Consider the following 24377-nt stretch of genomic DNA (forward strand, 5'->3'; position numbering starts at 1 on the left):
GTAATGGAAGAGATTAAGGTGCTGAATATAGCTACTGAAGTAGGTCACTGCTTTCCTTGTCCTAGCCTACTGACTACTTGCGAATAAGCCCCTTGCCGCTGACTACAGTAATAGACACCTGTAAAACCAAACCCACAGTGTGGAAATCGGCATGGATAGGCCTAATGAAAGGTTTGCGGCGATAGGTCCAGATGGTTGTAGTTAAGGGTTAGGTTGTTCCCACGCTTCATGTACATTTCTGTTAACACTCCTGGTCATCCCCGGGGAGAGCAGGAGGTTCTCTGGTTTCAGCAAGTGATCCAACAGCCCCACTCACGTTTATGACAGCTCAGCTGTAAGTTACACCTGGGAAACTACCCCTCCATTTCACCAGCTTGCCCCACTTATTACAAGGCACAGTCTAACACCCTTTTAAAACATCTCATTACCAAGAACGCAGACTTTTGTCCACTGTTCCCATGCATTAAGTACATGTGTGACTTAAAATTAATGTTTTAGAGTACAAACATTTCCTCTTTGCCCAATAGAAACTTGGGTTCTTAAACGAACAACAAAATTCAAATGTTGAGTCTGAATAAAGCTTTAATAGAAAACAATGTGGCATTGTACAAGCAGACAGCTACACAAAAAATGGACCATAAGGTGATAAATAAAACCCACGCAGAAGCGCTTTAAGCCTATGTACAAAATAAAATAAAATAAAACTGAAAGATTTCAGTGTGTAACAAGATTTTGCAATTTCATTAGGCCCCTTACTGGACATGAGGACTCTAGCTGCATTCCAAATGACAACAGAGGAGAGAGAGAGAGAGAGATAGAGAGAGAGAGAGAGAGAGAGCAGAGGAGAGAAGAGGGCGAAGAGAGAGAGAGCGTAGAGCATAGAAGAGAGACATAGTGGTAGAGGGGGACAAGGTAGAGGGGGACATTTAAAATAAAAATGACATTTGAATGAACTGATTCTTGTATTCTGGGGAAGTACACGTCATCATGATATGATTAGTCACTTCGAGACTATATTATTACTCGACATTACAGGACAACAACGGCCAATATTTGACGATTAATCTACAAATTTATTCAGGGGATTAACTGAAGGACTGAGAGACCAGCATGCTGATGCTTCCACTCTAAAATCTCTCAGCCCTTTTGATTGAACTTTGCCTAAAAACTCAGCCGTTCTCCATTTTGTCTCGTGCCGCTGTCGTGGTTGTCGTGACTTTTAGGCCGAGCTGCTCTTGCTCTTACGGTTCTTGGCCGCTCCTCGCACCTCCTCCAGAAGATCCTTCAGATACTGGATCTCGCGGCTGATGGAGTCGGCCTTTTCCGCCAGTTCGCGGTTGCGGTTCTCCAGGTCGGTGCACTCGGAGTTGAGCGTCTCCTGCTCGGCGCGTTTCTTCTGGCGGTAGCGCGTGGCCGCAGTCTTGTTCTGCTCCATCTTCTTCAGCTTCTTCTCCACCACCTTCGGGGCGCCGGAGACGCTCTTCACCTTCCCGCCGACCGAGGAGGAGCCAGCAGCGGCGGCGGCGTCCGGGTCCGGTTTGGAGTAGGGCTTGGTTCTGGAGGACCCACCATGGCCGGCGACGGCAGCCACGGGAGACGGAGACGGGGGCGGACTCCGCTGGTGGTGCGCAGCGGGGGATCCGGCCACTGAACCGATGCCACTGTCGCTATCAGACGGCTCTTCGTAGGAGCTCAATGACGTCTGACCATCACCGGGCTCCTCCTTAGGACTGGCGAGGACCACCACGATGTGCGAGGGAGAGAGGGACAGGACGATGCTGCTGGATGCCTGAAGGGACTCCGGGTCTGTCACCGCTGCTGCTGCTGCTGCGGCCGCCGCCACGGAAGGAGACACGACCACTTTCTCCAGCTCAGACACGTCCACCTCACTCCCCAACTCCAGGGTGTAGGTGGCGGACAGGGGAGACGGGACCGGAGACGAAGGCTCAGATTTGATCTCGATCTCCAGAGCGGCCGGCTCTGGGACGAGGAGGCTGGCTACTTCTAGATCTTCTGGGGACACCACGGTGGTGGTGGTGGTGGTGGTGACTGCTGGTGGTGTGGGGTCGACCTCCAGGGAGGAGGAGAGAGCCAAGCACTCTTCTTCAGAGGAGGTGACTGAGGAGGAGGAGGAGGAGGAGGTGATGGAGGTGGAGACCGGGGGGACCAGTGGATCCAGGCCCAGGTCCAGGTCCATGTGGGACTCCAGGGAGTCCAGGGAGGCGAGCAGCTCTTCGGGAGAACTCGGCGGATCGTCGGACTCGTAGGACCCGATGAGAGAGTCTAGGTCGAAGTCGCTCAGGTCGATCTTCTCCGCCATCCAATCCATTCCGGAGAACGCATCCCCTGGAAGACAAACAGCCACAAGACCTTTAGCCCCTTAGTGCAGAGCCTCAGTTATAACCTTATTGTCACCAAAATTGCCCTATTTGTGTGACTTCTTCTGTATTTATGCATGTATGTATGCTAGTTTAATTTCCCTCAGGATCAATACATGACACTCTACTCTGCTCTCTAAAATGGTAATGACCAAGTCTTAATCGGTTACTTAAGACTCTGCAATGCCATAGCAATGCTGTTAGGATGTTGTGTTGTGTTGGAGTATGTATATGTGTTTTCAGCAGAGAGGGAATAGGCCTGCAGTTAAGAGACTATGCTCTTGACTTCTCACTCACCAGGTGTTAGTACATAGTTCTAATATATGCATGTAAATGCACTGTGACTCAACACCCAACTATATCATCAATCCATAATCAACACACTATGGGCATTTCTCAAAGTCTAGTGTGGGTCCTTCGAAGTGTGTCAGCCTTCGTAATCACGCCCAGTGATTGGATAGTCTTTGGTGAACTCTGCAAGGTATCCAATCACTGGGCCTTGACCAATTAGGCTGACACCCTTCCAAGGCTCATACACACTAGACTTTGGGAAATGCCTTATGTCACCATCTCAAACCCACCTTTGCCATCATCTGCGCCCATGTGTGAGCTGGTCAGCAGCTCGTCTGCAGAGAGCCAGGGCAGAGAGGGGAGAGAGAGGTCGGAGGCCTTGGAGGAGCCCAGCTGGGCAGCAGAGGGAGGAGGAGGGGAGGGAGGAGGAGACAGACAGGAGAAGGGAGAGGAGGAGCAGGAGTCAGCGTAGGAGGAAGAGAGAGGAGAAAGGGGCGACGAAGCGCGCCCCTGAGGCAGAGACTGAGACTGCTGCAGTTCCTCTTCATTGTCCAGAAGGGGCCCGATGGGGTCATCCATCAGAAGTGAGGAGCCCAAGAACAGGCCCCCCATGTCCTCCATAGCCAGCTGGGAGCTCAGAGACAACATCATGGTCGCTGTCACTGCTGCTGCTGATGCGGGTCAGAGATGCAACGAGGGAGAGGGGTGGTAGTAGTAGAAGGGTTTCTGAAGGCTCGAGTGGGAGTCGTATGCTGTCTACGGCAGCAAAGCTGTGGGGTTTTGCCTTGAGAGACCTGAAGACACAAGGAGGACAAAAACAGTGGGGGTTACAACTCATGTACAAAAAAATAATAATTGTATTTAATAATTGTAATAATTATTATGAGCAACTTGTCAGCATGATCAGAACCGAAATTCTTGTTCTCAGATGCTTGTTGTCTCACAATGGCAACAAAGCAGGGGTGAACATTACCCCATATCAGAGACGTGCGGTCAGGGTAGGCAGGGTAGGCAGTGCCTACCCTGGGATAAATGTCTTAAAAATAAAAACTAACACGTGTTTAAAAAAATATTCTTCAGAGTTCACATAGGCCTACACAACAATAACATTGATTCAGCATAAATTATGAGCTGTTTAAAGTACAGTATACACAGGACAACGATCAAAAACCTAAGTAATCGCACGAAGCAAAGCGCTCAGGCTTGGGCAGGTTGCCGTGGCAACGCGCAGTCCCGGCTGGTAGCAGAGACAGGCTGAAAGCAGAGCTTTCGAATGCCAGCCAGGCAGCCCGGTAAGGCTCGCTTTTCCTCTGCCTACCCTGCCTTCAATGCTGTCAATGTAGAAGTTTGCGCATGCGTATTAAGTTGTCACATAGCTTGTCAATGGGACTAAAAGCAGAGCCTTTACTCTGTGGCGGGAGTATGTGAGCCAATCACAGCGCCCAAAATGAAAAAAATTTACAATTCAGGTAGTAGCCAATTTCTGCCTACAGGCAGCTATGATAGCAACAACTAGCAAGGTAAGGCTTGTTCAAATCTCTAGCCGTATCGGAAAGAAAACATGGCAGTCTTTGGCTTTTTGTCTTTATTATTTTTTAAAAAAAATGCCGAGAAGTAGCAAGAAAGACGGTTAAAGTGACAGACAGCTGAGCCGTTTGCAATCGCTGCATTGTGGAAATATTCAACATCAGATGGGTAGCAGCTTCAAGTAGTTTGCACTGGGACAAAATGTCTTCATCATGTCAACCACCCCGGGCTTTTAATGGAACTAGCTTGCATGAAAAACACAGCCTACTTGTGATTCTGCTTTAAGGTAAGATTCATCTAATTATTATGCTGCTGCGGGTAGCCTTTTAACATGAACATGCTCAAGTTTGTTCGTGGTGCCTTTTGTTGTCACCGTTTGTCAGGGTGTTGACATTGAAGATTGGTTGTGCGGTGGTGGACATGAATAGACCGTGTGTGTGTTATTATCGACGCGAGATTGTTTTTTTGAGCGTACGACATGACTCCATTTCCCTAATTTATTATGATGATGACTACGCAATGCGTGAGTTGTGTGGAGCCTGTTAGCAAGTGCAGCTGCGTTCTTTTGAAGTGCGCGGTGTGCGTGTTGAGATCAACGTGGAACAGGACGATTGACTGGGGATGGTTTCTCGGAGTGCTTCCGCACTCACAAATTGACTTTATTTGAAACACCTTGCACAACCGTAGCTGAAGTGTTTGAGAATACTATCACGCACAAGGATGAGTCTCAGAAGTGGTTTCGTTGGTTTACTCGATACTGTCTGAATGCACGGGTCATGTTTGCAAGCAACCCGCCCCCTTGCCTACTTTCCTTCTTGTCTGTGAGTGTTTGATTATCAGCACAAAACGCGGCAGTGAGGCAGGAGCTGTTACCTAGGTTGGTTTATTGCTAAATGTAAATCGTTTCCCCCTCACATGCTATGGTGTGATTCACAGTTGGCAAAAGTAGGCTACACTGTGCCACCCTCCATCCATGTGAAACGCCCTGGCATTTGCAACAGAATAAACAGAAGAGCAACAAAATCAACTGCTAAAGCCAAAAGTTAAAGCTTTTCCCCCAAAATGTTGTAGCTTTCTAAATTATTATTGTAAAATGTAGGCCTACAGGTCCTTAAAGGTGTACAAAGTATGGGTCCTGGAGCTAATTTGGCAATTTGGCAAAACAAATAATTGTAGCTGGCCTTTTCAAGAAATTGAAATTATGTTTTCACTTATTGTTTCAGATTTAGGTCTACTGACAATGTCCAAATGTCTAAATAGTGTAGCCTATTTACTTATTTAGTTATTAGAGCTGTGGTGGTTAAGCACTGATGGCATCTTATAGCCCTACTTTATATTTACAGTATTTAGAGAAACATAGGCCTACTAATTTGTTGCACATTAAAGAAAATATCAGCATGTTTATGTGAATAGGCCTATTTGCCTATTCAAACCATACCTTGTGGCATAAGGCCCCCCCCTCTCTCTCACACACACACACACACACACACACACACACATTTGTAAAAGTTTTTTAGCTGATAGTGACTCTCCAGATTTGGTTTAAAATGCAGGAAATTGCATCTAAGAAATACATTTTTTTCTGGGGGAGGACCGAACCCACCGTTAATATTATATATATATATAAATAGATATATATTCTATATTTACTGCCTACCCTACCATACCCTTCACTGCACGTCACTGCCCCATATTTACAATAGCAGATCACACCACATAGACTCCATATGAAACTTTGTCACCATCTTGTTCCACATTGTAACTAGTTTGAATACAGCACCGCAGCACGTTTTCACATTGTAACTATTTTGGTCCAAGTTCAGAGTAAATGAGACTCATCACGTGCGATTACTCCCCCGCCTCTGACGAGAGCGCTAAGCTTTCCTTATTTGGGCATGGTTCGACCGGTGACTCCACCCCCGTAGCTAAAGCTCTCAGCTGGGGATGTGTCCTTACCGCCATTTCCACACCTCAATTCCACGGAAAGTGAACTGAGGACGGTCGCCATTTTAAAAGTGCCACGTTGCCTTGTTAACAACACTTCCTTAAAGTTTGTTTACGATGTCAATGCTGCATTCTGCTATTCATACATGTGTTAAAAGCTAAGGCAAACACACATTCCCCGACTGCCTCAATAAAACTGGGAATAACACCAATAATCACACACGCAGACGTTCTGGACATTATTCACAATCGCAACTCAAACATCCGATAACCAATCAACAATTGAACACAGTTTTCCTGGTTAACAAGTAGCCACTTATCAAAGCTGATATCCGAAAAAGTGAAAGGAAATTTAGCGCTACTCGCTCTGTCGCCGATGCCGGCTACATTCGGCTTCCGGTTAACAGCCAAATAAGGAAACATGACAACATCGTAAGGTTCAAGACGCTGTTGAATAGAGCAACATAAAATAGTAATTAAAATAGTACTTACGCCATTTTGCCGAATAAAGCCAGTGCAGTTTGCCTATGCACTGCCGGATTTGCCGCTGCTAAATATGCCGCTGCGCGCTACACTGCCATTTTGGGCGGGAGAGCCTGTCGCTCGGAATGCTGAAATATCTGATGAAGGACAAACCAGGAAGAACTCCGAAAAAGTGTCACATGACAATATATTGGGCCTTACCACAACCCAATATAACCCTCCGCCCGTCTCGTGTTTAGTATATCATTCCGCCACTACTCCCCTTTTGATTGGTCCATTACACATTCATTCATGTGGTGGTAAAATAGTGCTTTAAGTGCCCGCCCACGGCGGCAAACTTTTTTCCCAGTGCGAATGTAGGTCATGGAAATATTTACATTGTTGCCAAACAGAAGAACACATTTTAAAGTAATGCTAAGTCTACAATTTTATTATTTTTGATATCCGGATGTTACCACACATCTATAGCACACACCTGAAGACTCTTGACTGCTTTTAATATTTTTTCCCCTCTCTCAACAAATATCCTAAAATAGCACTTGAATTTCAGAGAGCAAAAAAAAGGGGGCTGAAAAAAAAACACTTGCTTATTGAACCATCCCAACTTTCTCATTTTCTACATGTCTGTCTGCCACATTTAAATGCAACACTTTTTTTATGCACAAAATGTGAGTTTCAAACCACCCTGCACCCTCTCACAACGAAGAGGCCATTAGTCTACACAACAGGAAGAGTGCTAGCCTCCTCCTCAGACTAAACAAAGTTGGCCAGGAGACACCTGCTAGCAGAATTATTGGGAGATGTATGAATTTTGAGATCAGCTCCTACGGTAGGCTATGTCAAGGCTAAGCAGTGATGCCTGGATTTGTTTGGAAGATCTGTACTCAAGTAAAATTATCTTTACTTTGCCTAAATCCTATTTAAGTAAAAGTACCTATCTAAAAATCTACTCAAGTAAAAGTAAAAAGTACATCACTTAAAATGTAATTTGAGTAAAAGTACTTAGTTACTTTTAATTAGCTTTCCTCTCGATAATTTAATGTTTCTTTATCTTGAATATCATCCTCATGTCCTCTATCTCTTGCTTGGCACCAGCTATCATCCAATACATTGATCCAAGATAGTAAAATAGTGGAAATGCTGTGTGCCATCCTGCATAATCTTTCATTTCCGGCAGATTGTGGCATTATTTTGCATGCCATTTTGTCTATTTTTTTACTCAGTAGGCTACTCAGGCCAGGTTCCAGTGTAACTGAGTAAAGTACTTGGGTCAAAATGTACACAAGTACAAGTAAAAGTATTCATTTTAAAAACTACTTAAAAAGTACAAAGTACTCATAAAAGCTACTCAATTACAATACTTGAGTAAATGTAATTAGTTACTTTCCACCCCTTGAATGGACCATATGTCACACAAATAGCAGAGAGCTCAGTGTGCTGCCTTTTCCTGATAAGAGGGAACTCGACAATTTTAAAAGAACATGAGGTGGTGCCCTAAAAGTAGACCTTAGGAGGGGCAGGCTTAGAAATATTGCACATGTAAAAAAAAAAAGTATGGCCTATTTTTAATTAAAGCAGGCCAGTTTGAACCACTGTGAATCGTTTTCATCCAGGAAGAGCCAGTTTGAGCCGGTTTGAACCAAACCAGTCTGAACCAGTATGAAAAGGAGAAGTTCAAAGATCCATGCACTGCTTCTAGGTGCTGGTAGACGCAGGAGTATGCAGGACTTCAAAAGGAAAAAGTTTACCGCACACTTGTTTGACTTCATGCTCTACACTCGCCTCCAAAAGAGTTGTCGCCTATCCATCTGTTTGGAATAACAGCTAATAACCTGACTTTCAATTAATCACTTGGCTTCAGAAGTCACTCATATGAAAGCTACAACCCTACCGAATGAAAATGTATGTACAAAAATAAATTTCATGCACCAAAGAAAGATTGACCCTTTATTGAACACAGACAGGGCAGATTTTCACAAGACAAAAGTTTTGTCGTCTATCGAACATAATGTGAAAATGAGCAGATAAGTCACTTCAAAACACTTCAAATACGCAGATTGGGTGTCATACTTAATCACTGAATCACTCTCACCTCTCCAGAAAATGGACTTTGGCCTTAGGTGTATGTTTAGGGTCACTGTAATCATGGAAAGCAACACAATGAAAATCAATGGAGTTCAATGAGAGATGGTGACATATTCGCTATTCGTAGAGCAATACATGTTTAACTTCATGATTTAATCAATGATAAAAGCCCTCAAACACCTGCAGCATGCATGCAGCTCCTCATAAGAGCTGTATCTGTACCATGTTTCACTTTATGCAACATTTCTCTTTTTTCATATTCTTCATCTCCAACACCATATAGTTTTGATGCTATCAGTTCTAAAATGGTTGATCTTGGGATCTTGACTTCAGAGTATGAGTCCCATTAGCCTTCATTTTTGTCAGAATTAGGCCTGACATACTCTTGGCTGGCTTTTCTGAGACAGGACAATTGGAGAGACTTCTTTGGTGTTAAAGGTGAAGAATTTGGAAAAAATACATGGTGCCTAAAGTCAAACATGGGAGGGATACAGCTCTTATGTGGAGCTGCATGCATGCTGCTGGTGTGTGAGGGCTTTTATCATTGATTACATCATGAAGTTAAAAATGTATTGCTCTACGAATAGCAAATATGTCACCATCTCTCATTGAACTCCATTGATTTTCATTGTGTTGCTTTCCATGACTACAATGACCCTAAACATACACCTAAGGCCAAAGTTGATTTTCTGGAGAGGTGTGAGTGAATCAGTGATTAAGCATGACACCCGATCTGCGTATTTGAAGTGTTTTGAAGTGACTTATCTGCTCATTTTCACATTATGTTCGATAGGCGACAAAACTTTTGTCTTGTCAAAATCTGCCCTGTCTGTGTTCATTAAAGGGTCAATCTTTCTTTGGTGAATGAAATTTATTTTTGTACATACATTTTAATTCGTGAGGGTCGTAGCTTTCATATGAATGACTTCTGAAGCCAAGTGATTAATTGAAAGTCAGGTGATTAGCTGTTATTCCAAACAGATAGATAGGCGACAACTCTTTTGGAGGCGAGTGTATAATTCAGAGCGAACTTGGAACATAAAGTCAATATGAAATGGATTTGATTACAGCCTATTTTCATCATAAGCTTCAGCCTACACAACCTTACACATTTTAGTCACCAGTTCTAAGTGGAATAATTTCTGTGATGTTCAGCTAACATCTGAACCACCGTGCAGCACTGTTCAGTTCATAGAGAAAGGTGTAATATTTTTAATTTCGCAAATTATTATTTCAGTGAATATTGGAATATCTAAGTGACTTTGTAGGTTCATTCATTTATTTATTTATTTATTTATTTATTCATTCATTCATTCATTCATTCATAACAAAAGATTCTGAATCAGATCTACAGAATTCATCTACATTATTCAGATGTAGAATACAGAATCAGATCTACATCTAGTTTGTGAGTCACTGCCGTGATAATGAGGCATAGGATGAGATAGGCTGCAGTGCAGCTGTAGAATAGAGGTGAGGACCGGTCCGTTACCCACCTGATATGAGTACACTCCACCTAGTGGTAGAGTAGAGTAGAGTAACTTTATTGATCCCTGGCGGGAAATTAAGGTGTCAAGTTGCTTACATGAATACACATAATGCCCACATGGACATGAACATTTCAAGACACATGTAACACAGGTAATAGTCAGGGAGGGAAAAAGACTACAGACTACTGGTGTCAGGGAAGAGAGGCATTTCAGAGTCCGCCATGAAAGGTCGGAGGTCATGACGTCCATGGCTTCAGCCATCCGCTCTTCCTGTGTGAATCTTGTATTTTAGAACAGGCTATAATCAGTGGCGGAACAAGTGCACACAGGGCACCAGGGCAAGACACTGATATGGCCCTCCCACACAGCCTGCCAAGGTCACAATAGGGCCCCCACCACTAATACAGGAGGGCCCTGGGCCCAGAGGCAAATGCCCTGCTTGCCCCTCCTATATCACCACCATGGCTATAATACAGCCTAATGTGGATGCCACTTCCTGATTATCATTGACTGTCAAATCTCTTCGAGACTTGGTCTGACCAAGAGCATAACAATTAACATTTCCCAAACGCCATTTCCCAAATGGCCTCCCTTGGTTTGCTAATGATTGTTTGCTTCCCAACAAAGTGGGAGGAAAGTACTTGCATTGACTCTTGACCTGACTGGTAGCAACGCTGAAGCTGTTGAGTGCTTCTTAATATGCGACCTTGCCTCCTCCACTTGCGCTTGTCTCCTCGTCCCGCCTCCTGGCCCCTCCTCCGTGGAGAAAACGATAAAGTTTCCCAGCTGTCAGCCTAGCCACAACAACTTTTGAGGGACTGTTTTTCATTCACCATCCCAATTGCAAATGAGAAAAAGACTCTACAATTGAGCTTTTGCAAGATATTGAAATATAATGCTGTTGTCAGTGATGTCATCATGACAAGAAGCGAGTGGAGGAGGCAAGTGGAGGAGGCAAGGTCGCATATTAAAACGCACTCTAGGAGGGCACGGCCTGTCTAGTGGAAGCCACTTCCTGGCACTAACAGAGCTCCAAGAGCAGTCCTGAGCCGCCAGCTTTGTGTAAAAAAAACATAGAGGTCAATGGGATTAGACCAATTTATAGATGGCTCTGACTTCTGCCATCCGCTCTCTCATGCGTGAATCTTGTAGGTCCTATTAACTACAAACCCTTCACAACAGTCTTGATAGTGAGATGCAGACTTATACACTCCCCGTGCCTTGGTCTTCAAAGACCTGCTTTCGTCTAGTGAGTTAAATGGGTGGTTGAGTTAACAAGATTTCTCAATTTTAAAATGAGAGGGGGGGGGGTTAGGGCATTCAGGTTTAGTTGCACTGGATGACAACATCTAAGAATGGTAAGGAATGTAATATAATTGTAGTATCCTGTGTGGGTTTCCCAGAAGTCCCCTAGGGGGCACCGTAGGATTACTATGGACTTTTGTAGGCTAACATCCTTGCCTACCCAGAAATGTAAACCCGCGATTGCAGTGTTAATATGTTCAGAACTTCTCTGAAGATAAAAGATCCAAACAGACCCATGTTGTGTGTTTCAGTTAATGTAGTCCAGGGGTCCCCAACCTTTCTGGCTCAGAGGGCTACCAAGGGCTACCCGAGGGCTACTTTTGTTCAAAATCCTCTGCTGATGTCTTGACATCATTCCCAAATCACACTAGATTGAACAATAATTTGCTTATAAGTTATAAGGAAACATTCTTCATAGGCGATTAAGAAATAATCTCATATTTAAATTAAGAAAAGCATTACTGTGACTAAATTCTTGTGGTCGTGACTGTTTATTACTTGGTGGGCACCCCAGAAGCTCCTGGAGGGCTACCTGGCGCCCGCGGGCACCACGTTGGTGATGCCTGATGTAGACAAAGATACTACACTAAATGCCAATAGGGCTTGAAAGTCCCGCCCCTTATTCCGCATTTCACGGGACCTAAGCTGACCATCTAACAACATGGTAGCGAGTAAATATCTTCTGATCTCAGTCATTATATGCGCTGGGCTACAAATATGCTGTTTAAGAGGCTAGATAAAGATTTTTCATGCAGAAGTATCAATTTTGTTCCAAGGCCGTCTGCATGTAAAATGTGAAGAAACACAGCTTACAAAAAAGTTTGGGGGTTCGGACGAAAAATTAAACAAAAATATCTGAAACAACTTATGTTGAGCTCGTGGCACAACTCGAAGGTGATCGAAATATCATTTTAATATCGCGATTGGATAACATGCTACGATTTTTTCTGCTAAAACGCTGTTGAGGTCCCATGAAATCGGGGGAAGTGACGTCACTTTCAAGCTCTACGCATATGACTGCAGACCCTTTACAGCATCAGTCTGAAGTTAGACACCTTTTTAAATTTACATTTCAGTATAGAGTAGAGTAGAGTAGAGTAATTTTATTGATCCCCGGGGGGAAATTAAGGTGTCAAGTAGCTCACATAAATACACATAATGCCCACATGGACATGAACATTTCAAGACACATGTAACACAGGTAATTGTCATGGAGGGAAAAAAAATAAAGACTACAGAAAAATAAAAAGGCAATTGTGCAGAAACATATTATGTGAGTTGGGGTAGACAAATGTGCAAAAAAAACATACTGAGTAGTTGAATAGAGATAATGTATTCATCACAAAGCGGATTAGGGAAATGGATTATGGGAAAAATTAAGTAATGGACGATGTTATTATGATGTCATTATCATTATTACCCAGATGCTGTTGCAAGAAAATGTAAATGGCAACAGTTTTTAGTGTGGCCAACACATCAACTGATCAGTGTCTGAACAGCCAAATATTTACAAATGATGACACATCAGGAAACAAAGGAATTGGAAAAAATTGGAAAGACAATGAACACAAATTCGACATTCTGGTACGTGAATAGAATAATATAAACCTTATATACAAAGAGGAATCACTAACAAACAAACATTGCATTACACTTAGCTGACGCTTTTATCCAAGGCAACTTAAAGGTTTCTTTGTAAGTACAGGGTATTGGTTACAGCCCCTGGAGCAGTGTGGTGTTTGGTGCCTTGCTGAAGCGCACCTCAGCTATGGAGTGAGATAGAGAGTGAAAGGGTGGGATTCGAACCAGCAACCCTCTGAACACATCCCTGCTTTACACCCTCGTGTTTTATGAAGCATATACTGTATGAAGCGGTTAGAGCGTCAGACTTGTAGCCCAAAGGTTGCTGGTTCGACTCCCGGCCCGCCAGGTTGGTAGGAGTAATTAACCAGCGCTCTCCCCTATCGTCCTCCATGAGTTAGGTTCCCTGAGCATGGTGCCGCCCCGCCGCACTGCTCCCTTGGGGCGCCGTTGGGGGCTGCCCTCTTGCACGGGTGAGGCATAAAATGCAATTTCGTTGTGTGCAGTGTGCAGTGTTCACTTGTGTGCTGTGGAGTGCTATGTCACAATGACAATGGGAGTCAAGAGTTTCCCAATGGGGATTTCACTTTCACTGTATGAATCACATCCAATTACAGGGGTCAGCGTATTGCAAGGCAACACATTGTCATACTTGACAGCTCTCTAAAAGGTTCACAGTGTTCTTTAAGAAGTAAATGTTGTTGGCCAGGTGTGGTGCAGAACTTAAAGCCACAGCAAAATAATGCAAAGTCCACAGCATTGCTTGAACTTCCATTCTGCCCAAGGACGAACCAGTAGGACAAGGAAAATATTGCCGTCTGACCAAAAAAGTTGGAGTTTGGAAGTCTTGTGCACCAGTGGTGTAGTCTACGTAGATAAATAAAAAGATGAAAAAATAACTTCAAGAAGAAAAATCCAAAGAAGTGTGCGAACCTTTTTTCAAAAAATACGTAATCTTTTTGTTCAGCACCAGGGATTGTGCACAAGTAACACTCTACAAGTAGTCTACGTAGAACGCAGGTATACGGAGTACACCCACTCCTAAATTTCAGGGATTTCAGTATTTGATTGATCCATTATTTTGAGTAGCACAAATATATACAGTATACCCACTTCAAAAAATGCTCTAATATACAGTATACCCACCATAAAAAAGTAGACTACACCACTACTGTGCACCCATATACGGGCTATACGTACAAGTACAGTATACTGGGGTTCAGATCTGGCCTGTTCTCCCATAACCCAATTCAAGCTGTGGACTTCACATTATTTCACTGTAGGCCTAGGGTGCGTTACAATATGCACACTCCCGTCCTCCACTTACGCTTGTGGCCTCGCCTGGCCTCCTGGCCCCTCCTCCGCGGAGAAAACAATAATGTTTCCCAGCTGTCAGCCTACTAGCCTAGCCCTACTAACAACTTTTGGGGGACTGTTTTTCATTCACCATCCCAATTGCAAATGAGAAAAGGACATTAGAATTGAGATTTTGCAAGATATTGAGTTAATTTTCTGTCGTCAGTGACATCATCATGAGGTCACAAGCAGGCAAGTGAGCAAGGGAGGACATAAGTGCGCAGAATGGAACCCACCCCTAAATTCTCCAAAGGTTGCCATCCTCACCATCATGTCCGACTGTATCAAAACCTGCTCAGTGAATCCGCAGTCTTTCTGAGGTCATTCAACGTGCTTTGAAGTCGTTGCGAGACCTTGTACAGAGATTTGCCAAACTTGTCCACTTTGCTCTTCCTCAGCACCTGGCTGTTTTTCTTGCTGTAGTACTTGCCGAGCCCCCCTGCGAAGCCCCTGAGGAGATCTGACGACCCTCCTGCCGCCGCCGCGCCTCGAGCCACCGCGCCGGACAGGTCCAGCATCTTGGAGACCCTGGCGGGATCAATGTCGGCACCTTTCAAGACTTTCGAGAGGTTGCGTTGTTGCATGATGTGATCCATGCCCGTGTGGATGAACCTGAGACAGGCCTCGATGTCGGCCATCTTCTTCCGGCAGTCTTGCACGTTGGTCTCCAGCGCTCTCCTGTCGTGACTCAGGACGGCCTGGCCTTTGATTTTGGATTTGGCGATGCCGCCGGCCGCCAGCACCCCGACCCCCACCGCCGTGATAGCCAGGGAGAGGCCCATGGTGACGGGCGCCAGCACGATGCCCGCCACCGCCGCCGCCGAGCCCACCGCCTTCGTGGAGCCGCCCGTGACCCCGGCCGCCCTACGCACCTCGCAGGACTTGCTGACGTCGTTGGAGGCGCGGAGCAGCTCCCCGACGTGCTTCTGCAGGACCTCGCCGTGCGTCCTCATCAGCACGCCGTACACCTGGAGGGCAGTCTGCACCCGCTGCACCTGCCCAGCCAGCTCCCTAAAGACAGGAAGGAGAAATGCAGACAAAGGACTGGATTAGAAGAAGTCCTCTAGCCTGATTATCATCGACGTTCAAATCTCTTCAAGACTTGGTCTGACCAAGAACAAAACAATGAACATTTCCCAAACGGCAAGAAGTCCTCCACATATGAGCGTGCCCTTGGGGATCCAGGTTCAAATTCGTCCTGGCTTATTTTCCTAACCCTGCCCCATCTCCGATCTTCTGTAACAGTCTCTACTGCCCCGGCATTAATAAAGGCACAAAAATGTCAAAAAGTGGAAAAATTGACATGTCTAGCAGAAAAAAAACTTTTGACTTTAAATTATGTCAGCTATTTGTTCAAACTCCCTGGCACATGAAAGTATGTAAAGTAGAAAATAAAAGTTTGATGGTCTGTTCTGATACCAATTCAGAAGACAGCCAAAACTCCAGAAGCCCAGTATTCTTGTGAACTCAAGGCAAATGAATGCTTTGGATGTCTTGGTTTGTGTTTTGGAATCGGTACAGAGTAGACACATACGGTATCACAAAATGATTCGTACATAATATGGTGCTGTTATGGACTGATCAGGGGTGTATAATATTGTGTCATACACTGAGGGACATATCATATCTTGTTGACAAACAGTAAGGGGTAGTGTCATTGGTTTAATTCCCTGGACTGATTTTTATACAGAGCAAGTCAAATTAAAGAGATAATTGCATTATGCATGTTTTGAAGATGTAATTATTCAAAACCTACCTTGGGTCCTTGTCAGATGAATGTGACATGCGCTCCCATTCTTCACAAAATAAAGAAATACATAAAATAGTTGGTTAGCTGCATTGGCATGAAGTTTTTGGTCAATTTCAGTTTTTCGTGAAAATGTTAAATCACTCTTACAAAATGAATATGCTATGAATCAGAATAAGTCTTATGACCCTAATTGGTGATCATAATAATCTCTGCATTTAACCGCCACCACCACACAGTCGGGCCAGTTGTGTCAGGTGCAATTTCAATCAACGCAATATGAAAATGGAAATATAAAGGCTTGGGCTTCAGGGCAGTGTTGCCAGATTGGGTTGTTTCCCGCCCAATTGGGCTGCTTGGGATGGCCATGTGCGGGTAAAAATGGCATTTAGCAGAAAAACCCGCCCATTTTTTGCCATAGAAATCAATAGAATTGGGCGGGATTTTATGTTTCTAGGCGGGGTTTGAGCATTTTTTGGGCTGGAAAACATCAGCCTCATCTGGCAACCCTGCTTCAGGGCCCCCTTGACTCTTGGGCCCCTGGGCCTGGGCCCGGTAGGACCGTACAGTAATCTGTCCCTGTCTGTTTAGACACAAGTTGACTTCATGACACTTACGCTCAACATTCCTCCACCATGCCAGAAGCTCATCGTTGCTCTACAAGACAAGAAAACACATCGGTCAGGGAGATATGAGTATGCAAAAGCACAGAAATAATAAACATATAATTCAGAAATAATAAAGCAGGCCCAATCTTTAAAGTAAAATATTTTCACAGTAACAGGAGTATCTCATGTACACATTTTAAACACTGAAAGTTATAACATAGAAGCTAAACGGGTTGTCAACACGTAAACCTAACTCATCTTTTCATTGACATTGTTGCCACCAATTAGTCACAGTATAATGTATAAAGAAAGAAGTCTGTCCATATGGTTTATGATGTAAGGACATTATTCATAAGAAATGGAGAAAGGCATTTTACAGCATTGTCCAGTAGCCTACCGTGACTCGCTGGTTATCCTGGCCCACTGCATTCTGGGGCCATGCGGGTGGAACTCCAGACGGTTGGTAGTTGGGCAGGGGTGGGTAGGCGGGGTTGGTGTTGTTGGGATTGGGGTACGCTGCACCTGCTGCTGCTGGAGCCTAATTTGTAAACAACAACAAGCATTAGGCCTATATAGGAAGCTCAAAACAGTAAGCTGCAAAACAGTAATGCCTCGTTTCCAGTTTTCTGGTAGGCCGAGCGCGACACAGTGCGACTCGGCCGGCACTTTTTGCTTTACGATTGAGCTGTGTCGTGCCTATTCGAAAAGCGAAAAGTGGCGTCCGAGTAACGCTGCGTCGAGCTGTAGACCTACCAGAAAACCAGCTGTGGAAAAGAGCCTTAATACGCCTTTTGCAATTAGTTCTTTTTGAAAATGATGGTAGGCCTACATAAAAAAATAGCCTGGCTCTCGCCAGACCGACCTCTCTTTGGTAAACTCCGCAGAGTATCCTATCACTGGGCATTTCACGTCCTAGCAAAACCTAGAACACTGGCAATTCAGAAAGAGCCATACTTTTTTTTACTACTGGAACTGTGACGACAACGTGGATATCAAACAGGTCACACAGGTCGAGCGAGAGTCAGGCATACGTAAAAAAGCATGTTTTTTTTTCTGAAATGTCCCAAATACAGCATTGTATAGTAAGAGATGTACTGTATGTACCATGACTCGCTGCCCATTGTGTGCCAGTGTGTTGTGTGGCCACGCAGAGGATGCCCCTCCGGCCTGCAGCGGGTAGTGGGGTGGGGGAGGGTAGGCAGGGTTGGGGTACACTACTACACCAGCTGCACCAGCTGAGTTGGGGTACACTGCTGCACCAGCTGCACTACCGGAGTTGGGGTACACTGCAGCACCAGCTGCGGTTGGAGCCTGGTGTGTTGACAAAAAGTGATGGACACTCTTATTTTGATTATATTTAGAAATTATATTTGAGTTATTTTACTTTTTTTTTTTTACTTCAGACATGTAAAAAAAAATTATTTTACCTGACATTTTTGACAGTATATCAGACGAAGACGGAAACATGTCAGGTAAAAGATAAAACTTTCGCATGTCTGAAGTAAAAGAAAAAACTCAAGTATGATTTAAACAGTTAAGAGACATAATGAACATCTCACAGAGATATATTTAGAAATGCTTTACTGTGGAAAGACATAACACAGAGTCTTCAGCAATATACATATACATTATAATGGTTTGGTCATTGCCTTGCTGGTTACAGAACATTCAAATGTGTAATATTTAGCCTATATAACACCTAGGTATCAACAATATAGAAAGTACAGGAACTGACTGCTTCTTTGTGAGACATTTGTAGTAGGGCTGCACAATATATCGAAAATGTATCCAAATTGCCATGTCAAGTGGCGATATCGCGTAGTAAAACACTTAAAACAAGTAAAACACTTCAGCGCAGTCCAATCACTAGCTGAATGTCAACAAATGCCCAAGAAGCCCTCCATGACCAAAGCCACGCCCCCTACACAGACTGACAAATTAGTGACAAGAAAAACACTCGGCTGTATTTCTAAATATCGTTTAAATATCAATATCAAGGTATTGCATGCTGTTATCAAGTATGTTTTTTTCTGATATTGTGCAGCCCTAATTTGTAGGTCCTTGTTTTAGAGCAACATTCCAAGGGGCTGGGCCTTTGTTTTATCTCTCATCAGAATCAGATTCAGAATGTGATGATGTAACAATGTTCTAATGTTCCTCTCCCGTCATGTGATTTACCTGGAGGTGTTGAGGGCCGGCGGCGCCCATGAGAGCTTCCTCATAGCTCGGAGGCTGGTCCGCTCCATTCCAGGCGTTCTCATAAGATGGCAGCGGTGGCGGCGCAGACCAATTGTAGCCTCTCTGTGAAAACAGACAGATCACATTGAAGTATTTCCTTTTTTTCCTTTTTTTAATGCATAATGTTGTTTTGGAATTTTAGTGAAGATGTGATCATAAAGTGGAGGGAGGGAGAGAGATGGGACAGGGCTGGGAAAGGACGCAGGCAGGACTTGAATCCATAGCCGTAACTACCATTGAGGACACAGAGGTCATGTCCTCTGTATTTTTTTTTTAGTAATGTAAAATTTATCGATGATGAAAATTGATATATGATCATCAACAATGAAGAATTCAGTCTGTATGTGCCACCCCCATTTATCCTCAAGGCAGTGATTAATAAAAAACAAACATAAGAGTTTGACTGAAGTATTTGAAGCATTCTAAATGTAGAATACAATATGCAGTATAGCACGCAGTGCTTGACCCCGGTATTTGAACATGTCTGGTTACGGCCCTGCATGGGTTTCCATATGGTACAGGTGCAGTGGGCCACAGCACCCCCACTTTAAAGGTCGAATGTAGTTTGACAGAGTTCAAGAGGACGCTTTTGCACAACTCTGTGGTTGGACAGGTGTGTAGGATATTATCCCAGTAGGGTTGTCATTAGAGTGTTAAGAAATCCCGTACACTGTCCATTCCACCAACAAACTTTAATACAATGTTTCGGTCATCCGACCTTCTTCAGGTAAAGAAGGTCATCCGACCCTCGTTACCTGAAGAAGATCGGATGAACGAAACATAGTATTAAAGTATATTGGTGGAATGGACAGTGTGCGGGATTTCTTTACACTAGTTTGACAGAGTTGACAGTTGTAAGCTATATGATTACCTTATGTATTTGGAGATAGCAAAAGTAAATATCTACGACTGTGATACAAAGCAAAGTTTTAATTATCACAAGAAAAGAAGAAGTTGTATTTCCTGTAAGTGTCTCCAGTCAGTTCTGAATATTAGACATTAGGTTAGATTAGGCTCTTTATTGTCCCATAGGGATATTTGTTTTCACATCAGACAGGTCAGTTCCATCAGATTCAGCATTAATTAGATCTTTGTGATTCACATACATGCAGACACCACTTACATATACGCATACAGTAAACATCCTCAGACATCCACATACATCTATCCATAGACACTGCATTTTGTTTGTTTGTTTTTATAATAGGCTACTGTATATAGGCAGTAAACATCTGCATGTCTCTACTTTTCTCAATGTGAGAGAAAATAACTCTCTTTGAGCTGTTTCTTTGTCCTCACATTTACAAATAACAAATGGGCCTACAAAATGAATACAGTATTCGATTTAGTCAGAACAGGTAAATAAACAACTCACCTCAGCCATAAATGAAGAATGAATAGTGTCGATGAAAAGTTCCCTGTACTGTAGTGTGTCTACAAGTAACCTTTTAAGAAGTCGACAGCTCAACCAACAGCTTTTGTTTGCCGTGGGCCAAGCCTAAAAGGAAAATCGACGTCAGCACGCCTTGAACAAAACAGTGTCTCGACTCGCAGCCTGCGAGGTGCTCACTCATGGCTATTGCGCAATACACAAGGAAGTTCCCATGGATTACGTTAAATTTCCTCATTCTGAGTTTTTCCCACAGGAAATTGCTTTGTCATGGTGGTTAGTATTCTGCCACTTCTTTGGCGCATATTTCTGTGTGTGTGTGTGTGTGTGTGTGTGTGTGTGTGTGTGTGTGTGAGTGTGTGTGTGTGTGTGGGAGGGTCCCCATGGATTAGGCCTACGTCAATTTTCCTCATTCCATTCCACATCCAAACAATGGGCACTGACTTGTATGTCATACTTTTTAAACTTTGCTTTTTGCAATTCTCTGCAAAGTAGAATTATAAAAAAATTATAAAAATAGTTTTACGCAGAGGCCCAACTCTGCTGTTTCTGTTCCCCCAAAGCCAAATTAAAAGTTTGCCATGGCAAATATTGCTATTATAACTGTAAACCCGATAGACAGTACATGGTGGTTATGATGCTTCTTTAAAACAAAAAAAAAGACCTGTTACATACACTTACTGGTCAGATGATCTCTGAGTCATGATCTCATCTGATGGAGTCGCCGGCGGGCCTATTCACTCAACCATAGGCGTAGCCAGGGGTGGGCCTGGGTGGGCCTGGGTGGGCCTGGGCCCGCCCACTTGACATCCAAGCCCACCCCATTCACACTTGACAGTCAACTGTTGCTTCATTGAACTATAATTAATGGCATAGCACTGAGCGATAATTAATCATTTTGTCAAAAGTCTGGTTCATCTTCTGTGATTTCTATGATTTCAATTTCAAAGTATCATTTTTGAGTACGATATTATAATATATACCTACACGCTTTCGGGTTGGTTCCGTCCCATTTTTTCTGGGCTCACCTGTTTTATTACTTCTGCCTATGCCCCTGCATTCAACTACACTTGCACCCGCACTCAACTACACTCAACTACACCATTGCTTTGACAGTACCGAGAGTAACAGTTTAAGACATGGCCATTACAATTTTGGTCACAGTGAGGTTATAACATAGGCTCTGCGCTAAGGGGTTAAAGTGTCACACAGACAGCCAAAGCGCCGAGTAGGCCGCCATTTCATGCACCGACTCGAGACATGTCACCAGACTCGTTGGACCAGCTTCAGGAGCTTCAGGGAGGATATCTGGCGTCTGCATCTGTGCTGACTGGAAAGGGTTCTTCCAGGTGTCAGGTCTACAAAGCAGCCAGCTCAGTTGTGATATCAGGACTGACAACTCTTGAACAGTCACGTTGAAAGTCCTGCAAAGGGCTATTTTCGCACTCATATCAAGTGCAGATGGGATCGCCAGCAATTCAACTCGCATGTTAAAAAAAAGTTAAACTTCAGTACATCATGGGCTGATATATATAGCCTAAGCGGGGGCACTTTGGCTAAATCTTTTTTTTTTTAAAGCCCCTTTGGGCAACTCCAACTCCCATTGTCATTGTGACACAGCACTCCACAGCTCACAAGTGAATACACAAAATTGCATTTATGCGTCACCCGTGCAAGGGGGCAGCCCTCAATGGCGCCCCAAGGGAGCAGAGTGGCGGGACGATACCATGTTCAGGGTACCTCAGTCATGGTGGAGGATGGGGGAGAGCACTGGTTGATTTCTCCCCCCCACCAACCTGGCAGGTCGGGAGTCGAAGTCTGACGCCCTAACCGCTTACCCATGACCATACTGCTTACCATGACTGCCCATACCGCTTGCCCTCTTGCTGATTTGTGTATTCTCATAATGCATTCTGTTCCACCTGGAACCCTGTTCTAGCCATTGAAAAGACTTTATTATTAGGGGGCCTACTACACCACTATGACTTTACACAGAGTAGTAATAGCCTTAAGTAGTAATAGCCAAGTTACAACTTGGTCATTGTCATTGGACAGCAAATGTATAACCCATTAAGACAGCGTCATAAATTTGTTGCTACCAGTATGGTAATGACCAAGTCATAGTGCATTACTAAAGGCCCTGTGTTCTGTCATACATAGTAGTGTAGTACTATGGTAGGTAACTCTTCAATGACTATTACAACATGCCATTGAAGGTACGGCGTGCATTATGGGGCTAATATAACAGGGTCCTTGAGTTTTAGTATAGAACAGGATTTGGCATAAGCACCTAGGGCCCACTAGGTCTCCTGCCTCCCTGCAGTGGACCATTAGCTACGCCCCTGGTCCCTGATAACATTGAAGGTGGTTGAGAATGACATTCCCTTTGTAGTCAAACAATAGGCCTACCAAATCTCTGACTAGCCTACAGACCATATCAGCATTTTCCAGAGCAGTAATCACCACCCTGGCCCGAAAGGTGACTATGTGTCTCGCGCCATTTCTCTTCGCTGTCCTTCAAACTGGCAGTGCCCTCAAGAAGAAGATAAGAAAAACCCTGTACTGTTCAAGTTGCACAAAGAAAGACACAATAGGAGAAAACGGCAACATCAGAAAAAAACATTAACGAAGGATGTTGATGAAGGATGTTAATGTTGATGTGGTTAATGTTGAGTACATACACAATGTCCGTATATGCATACAAATCCAATGTAATATACATTGGAAAGACTTTACTACTTTAGTCCTTCACTACTATGACATTTCCCACTGTCTTTAAAGGGACACTGTGCAGGAAATGGTCAAAAAAGGTACTGCAACTATGCTGCTCATTGAAACTGGGCTGCCTATTGCCAAATTTGATCTTTTCATATAAGTTTACTAAGAAATAAACTAATATTTTCTAGTACGGCCCAAGTACAGTCATTTTTGCAGCTAAATATGGCTATTTCTAGAAATTCAAAATGGCAGACCATGGAGAAGATCCCCCTTTTCATGTATGAAAAGTGCAATTTTTCCAGTCATAATGAATACTTAGAATTTGATGCTGGTGGTAAGTATTCATGAAAAAGGTAATGTTAGTGAATTGCCAGCATGAATTCTGGAAATAAACAACTAAAAACCTCACACAGTGTCCCTTTAATATATGTACGTACATTGCAACTTGGTCATTGCCATTCTGGTAACAGCACAATTGATTGTACAACAGGGGCCACATATTTAACACATTACACGTAAGTGTTTCAAAGCCCACTGAATTCAGCACAGTTTCCTCCTCTCAGGTCTGGCATGTGTGGACCTGTTGGCAATTGTAGTTCAGCAACAACCTCAAGGTGTCAGACTTTCCTCGCTTTTAAAGCACTTCCCTCTGAACATCTCTCTCTCTCTCTCTCTCTCTCTCTCTCTCTCTCTCTCTCTCTCTCTTTCTCTCTCTTGCTCTCTGTGTGTGTGTGTGTGTGTGTGTGTGTGTGTGTGTGTGTGTGTGTGTGTGTGTGTGTGTGTTGCATGTGTGTGTGTGTGTTGCATGTGTTTGTGTGTTGCATGTGTGTGTGTGTGTGTGTGTGTGTGTGTGTGTGTGTGTGTGTGTGTGTGTGTGTGTGTGTGTGTGTGTGTGTGTGTGTGTGTGTGTGTGTGTGTGTGTGTGTGTGTGTGTGTGTGTGTTGCATGTGTGTGTGTGTGTTGCATGTGTTTGTGTGTTGCATGTGTGTGTGTGTGCGTGCGTGCGTGCGTGCGTGCGTGTGTGTGTGTGTCCTTTTCCTCAGCTGAACACAGCTAGAGTTGTTCAATAATGCATATCCTGCCCCAGTACTCTCCAGGGATTTCCAGAGCAGTCAAATGTTTTCCAATCCAAGTCATTTTCTCTTGCTAAAGGACCATGACCATACCCCATCCACAACTTAGCACCTGATCCTTCAGAGACCATTTGGTACAAATGTGTTCAATTCAAACAGCTTT

The 24377-nt window shown here is 43.9% G+C and overlaps 2 protein-coding genes across 2 annotated transcripts; both read right to left on the reverse strand.

The window, feature by feature from the left end:
• Positions 1–564: 564 nt before the first annotated feature.
• atf4a (activating transcription factor 4a) lies at positions 565–6775 on the reverse strand. Its single transcript, XM_063196049.1, has 3 exons — positions 6633–6775; positions 2960–3463; positions 565–2346 (listed from the first exon to the last, which is right to left on the reverse strand). Exons 2-3 carry the CDS (start codon positions 3318–3320, stop codon positions 1220–1222), a joined length of 1488 nt encoding a protein of 495 aa, XP_063052119.1. The 5' UTR covers positions 3321–3463; positions 6633–6775; the 3' UTR covers positions 565–1219.
• A 5750-nt stretch (positions 6776–12525) lies between these two features.
• LOC134446805 (uncharacterized) lies at positions 12526–20668 on the reverse strand. The gene is made up of 6 exons (XM_063196100.1): positions 20409–20668; positions 18974–19096; positions 17900–18106; positions 17193–17333; positions 16197–16844; positions 12526–15451 (listed from the first exon to the last, which is right to left on the reverse strand). The coding sequence occupies exons 5-6, from the start codon at positions 16223–16225 to the stop codon at positions 14725–14727; spliced, it is 756 nt and encodes a 251-aa protein (XP_063052170.1). The 5' UTR covers positions 16226–16844; positions 17193–17333; positions 17900–18106; positions 18974–19096; positions 20409–20668; the 3' UTR covers positions 12526–14724.
• Positions 20669–24377: the final 3709 nt, after the last annotated feature.

Source organism: Engraulis encrasicolus, chromosome 1 (assembly GCF_034702125.1).
Source record: "Engraulis encrasicolus isolate BLACKSEA-1 chromosome 1, IST_EnEncr_1.0, whole genome shotgun sequence".
NCBI classification, from domain to species: Eukaryota; Metazoa; Chordata; class Actinopteri; order Clupeiformes; family Engraulidae; genus Engraulis; species Engraulis encrasicolus.

Coding starts and splice junctions, on each gene's coding strand:
- atf4a (XM_063196049.1), bottom strand. CDS start 3,320: ATGATGTTGTCTCTGAGCTCCCAGCTGGCTATGGAGGACATGGGGGGC. Junction 2,347..2,959: donor GGGCGCAGATGATGGCAAAG/GTGGGTTTGAGA, acceptor TTTGTCTTCCAG/GGGATGCGTTCTCCGGAATG.
- LOC134446805 (XM_063196100.1), bottom strand. CDS start 16,225: ATGTCACATTCATCTGACAAGGACCCAAG. Junction 15,452..16,196: donor TCATCTGACAAGGACCCAAG/GTAGGTTTTGAA, acceptor TCCTGTCTTTAG/GGAGCTGGCTGGGCAGGTGC.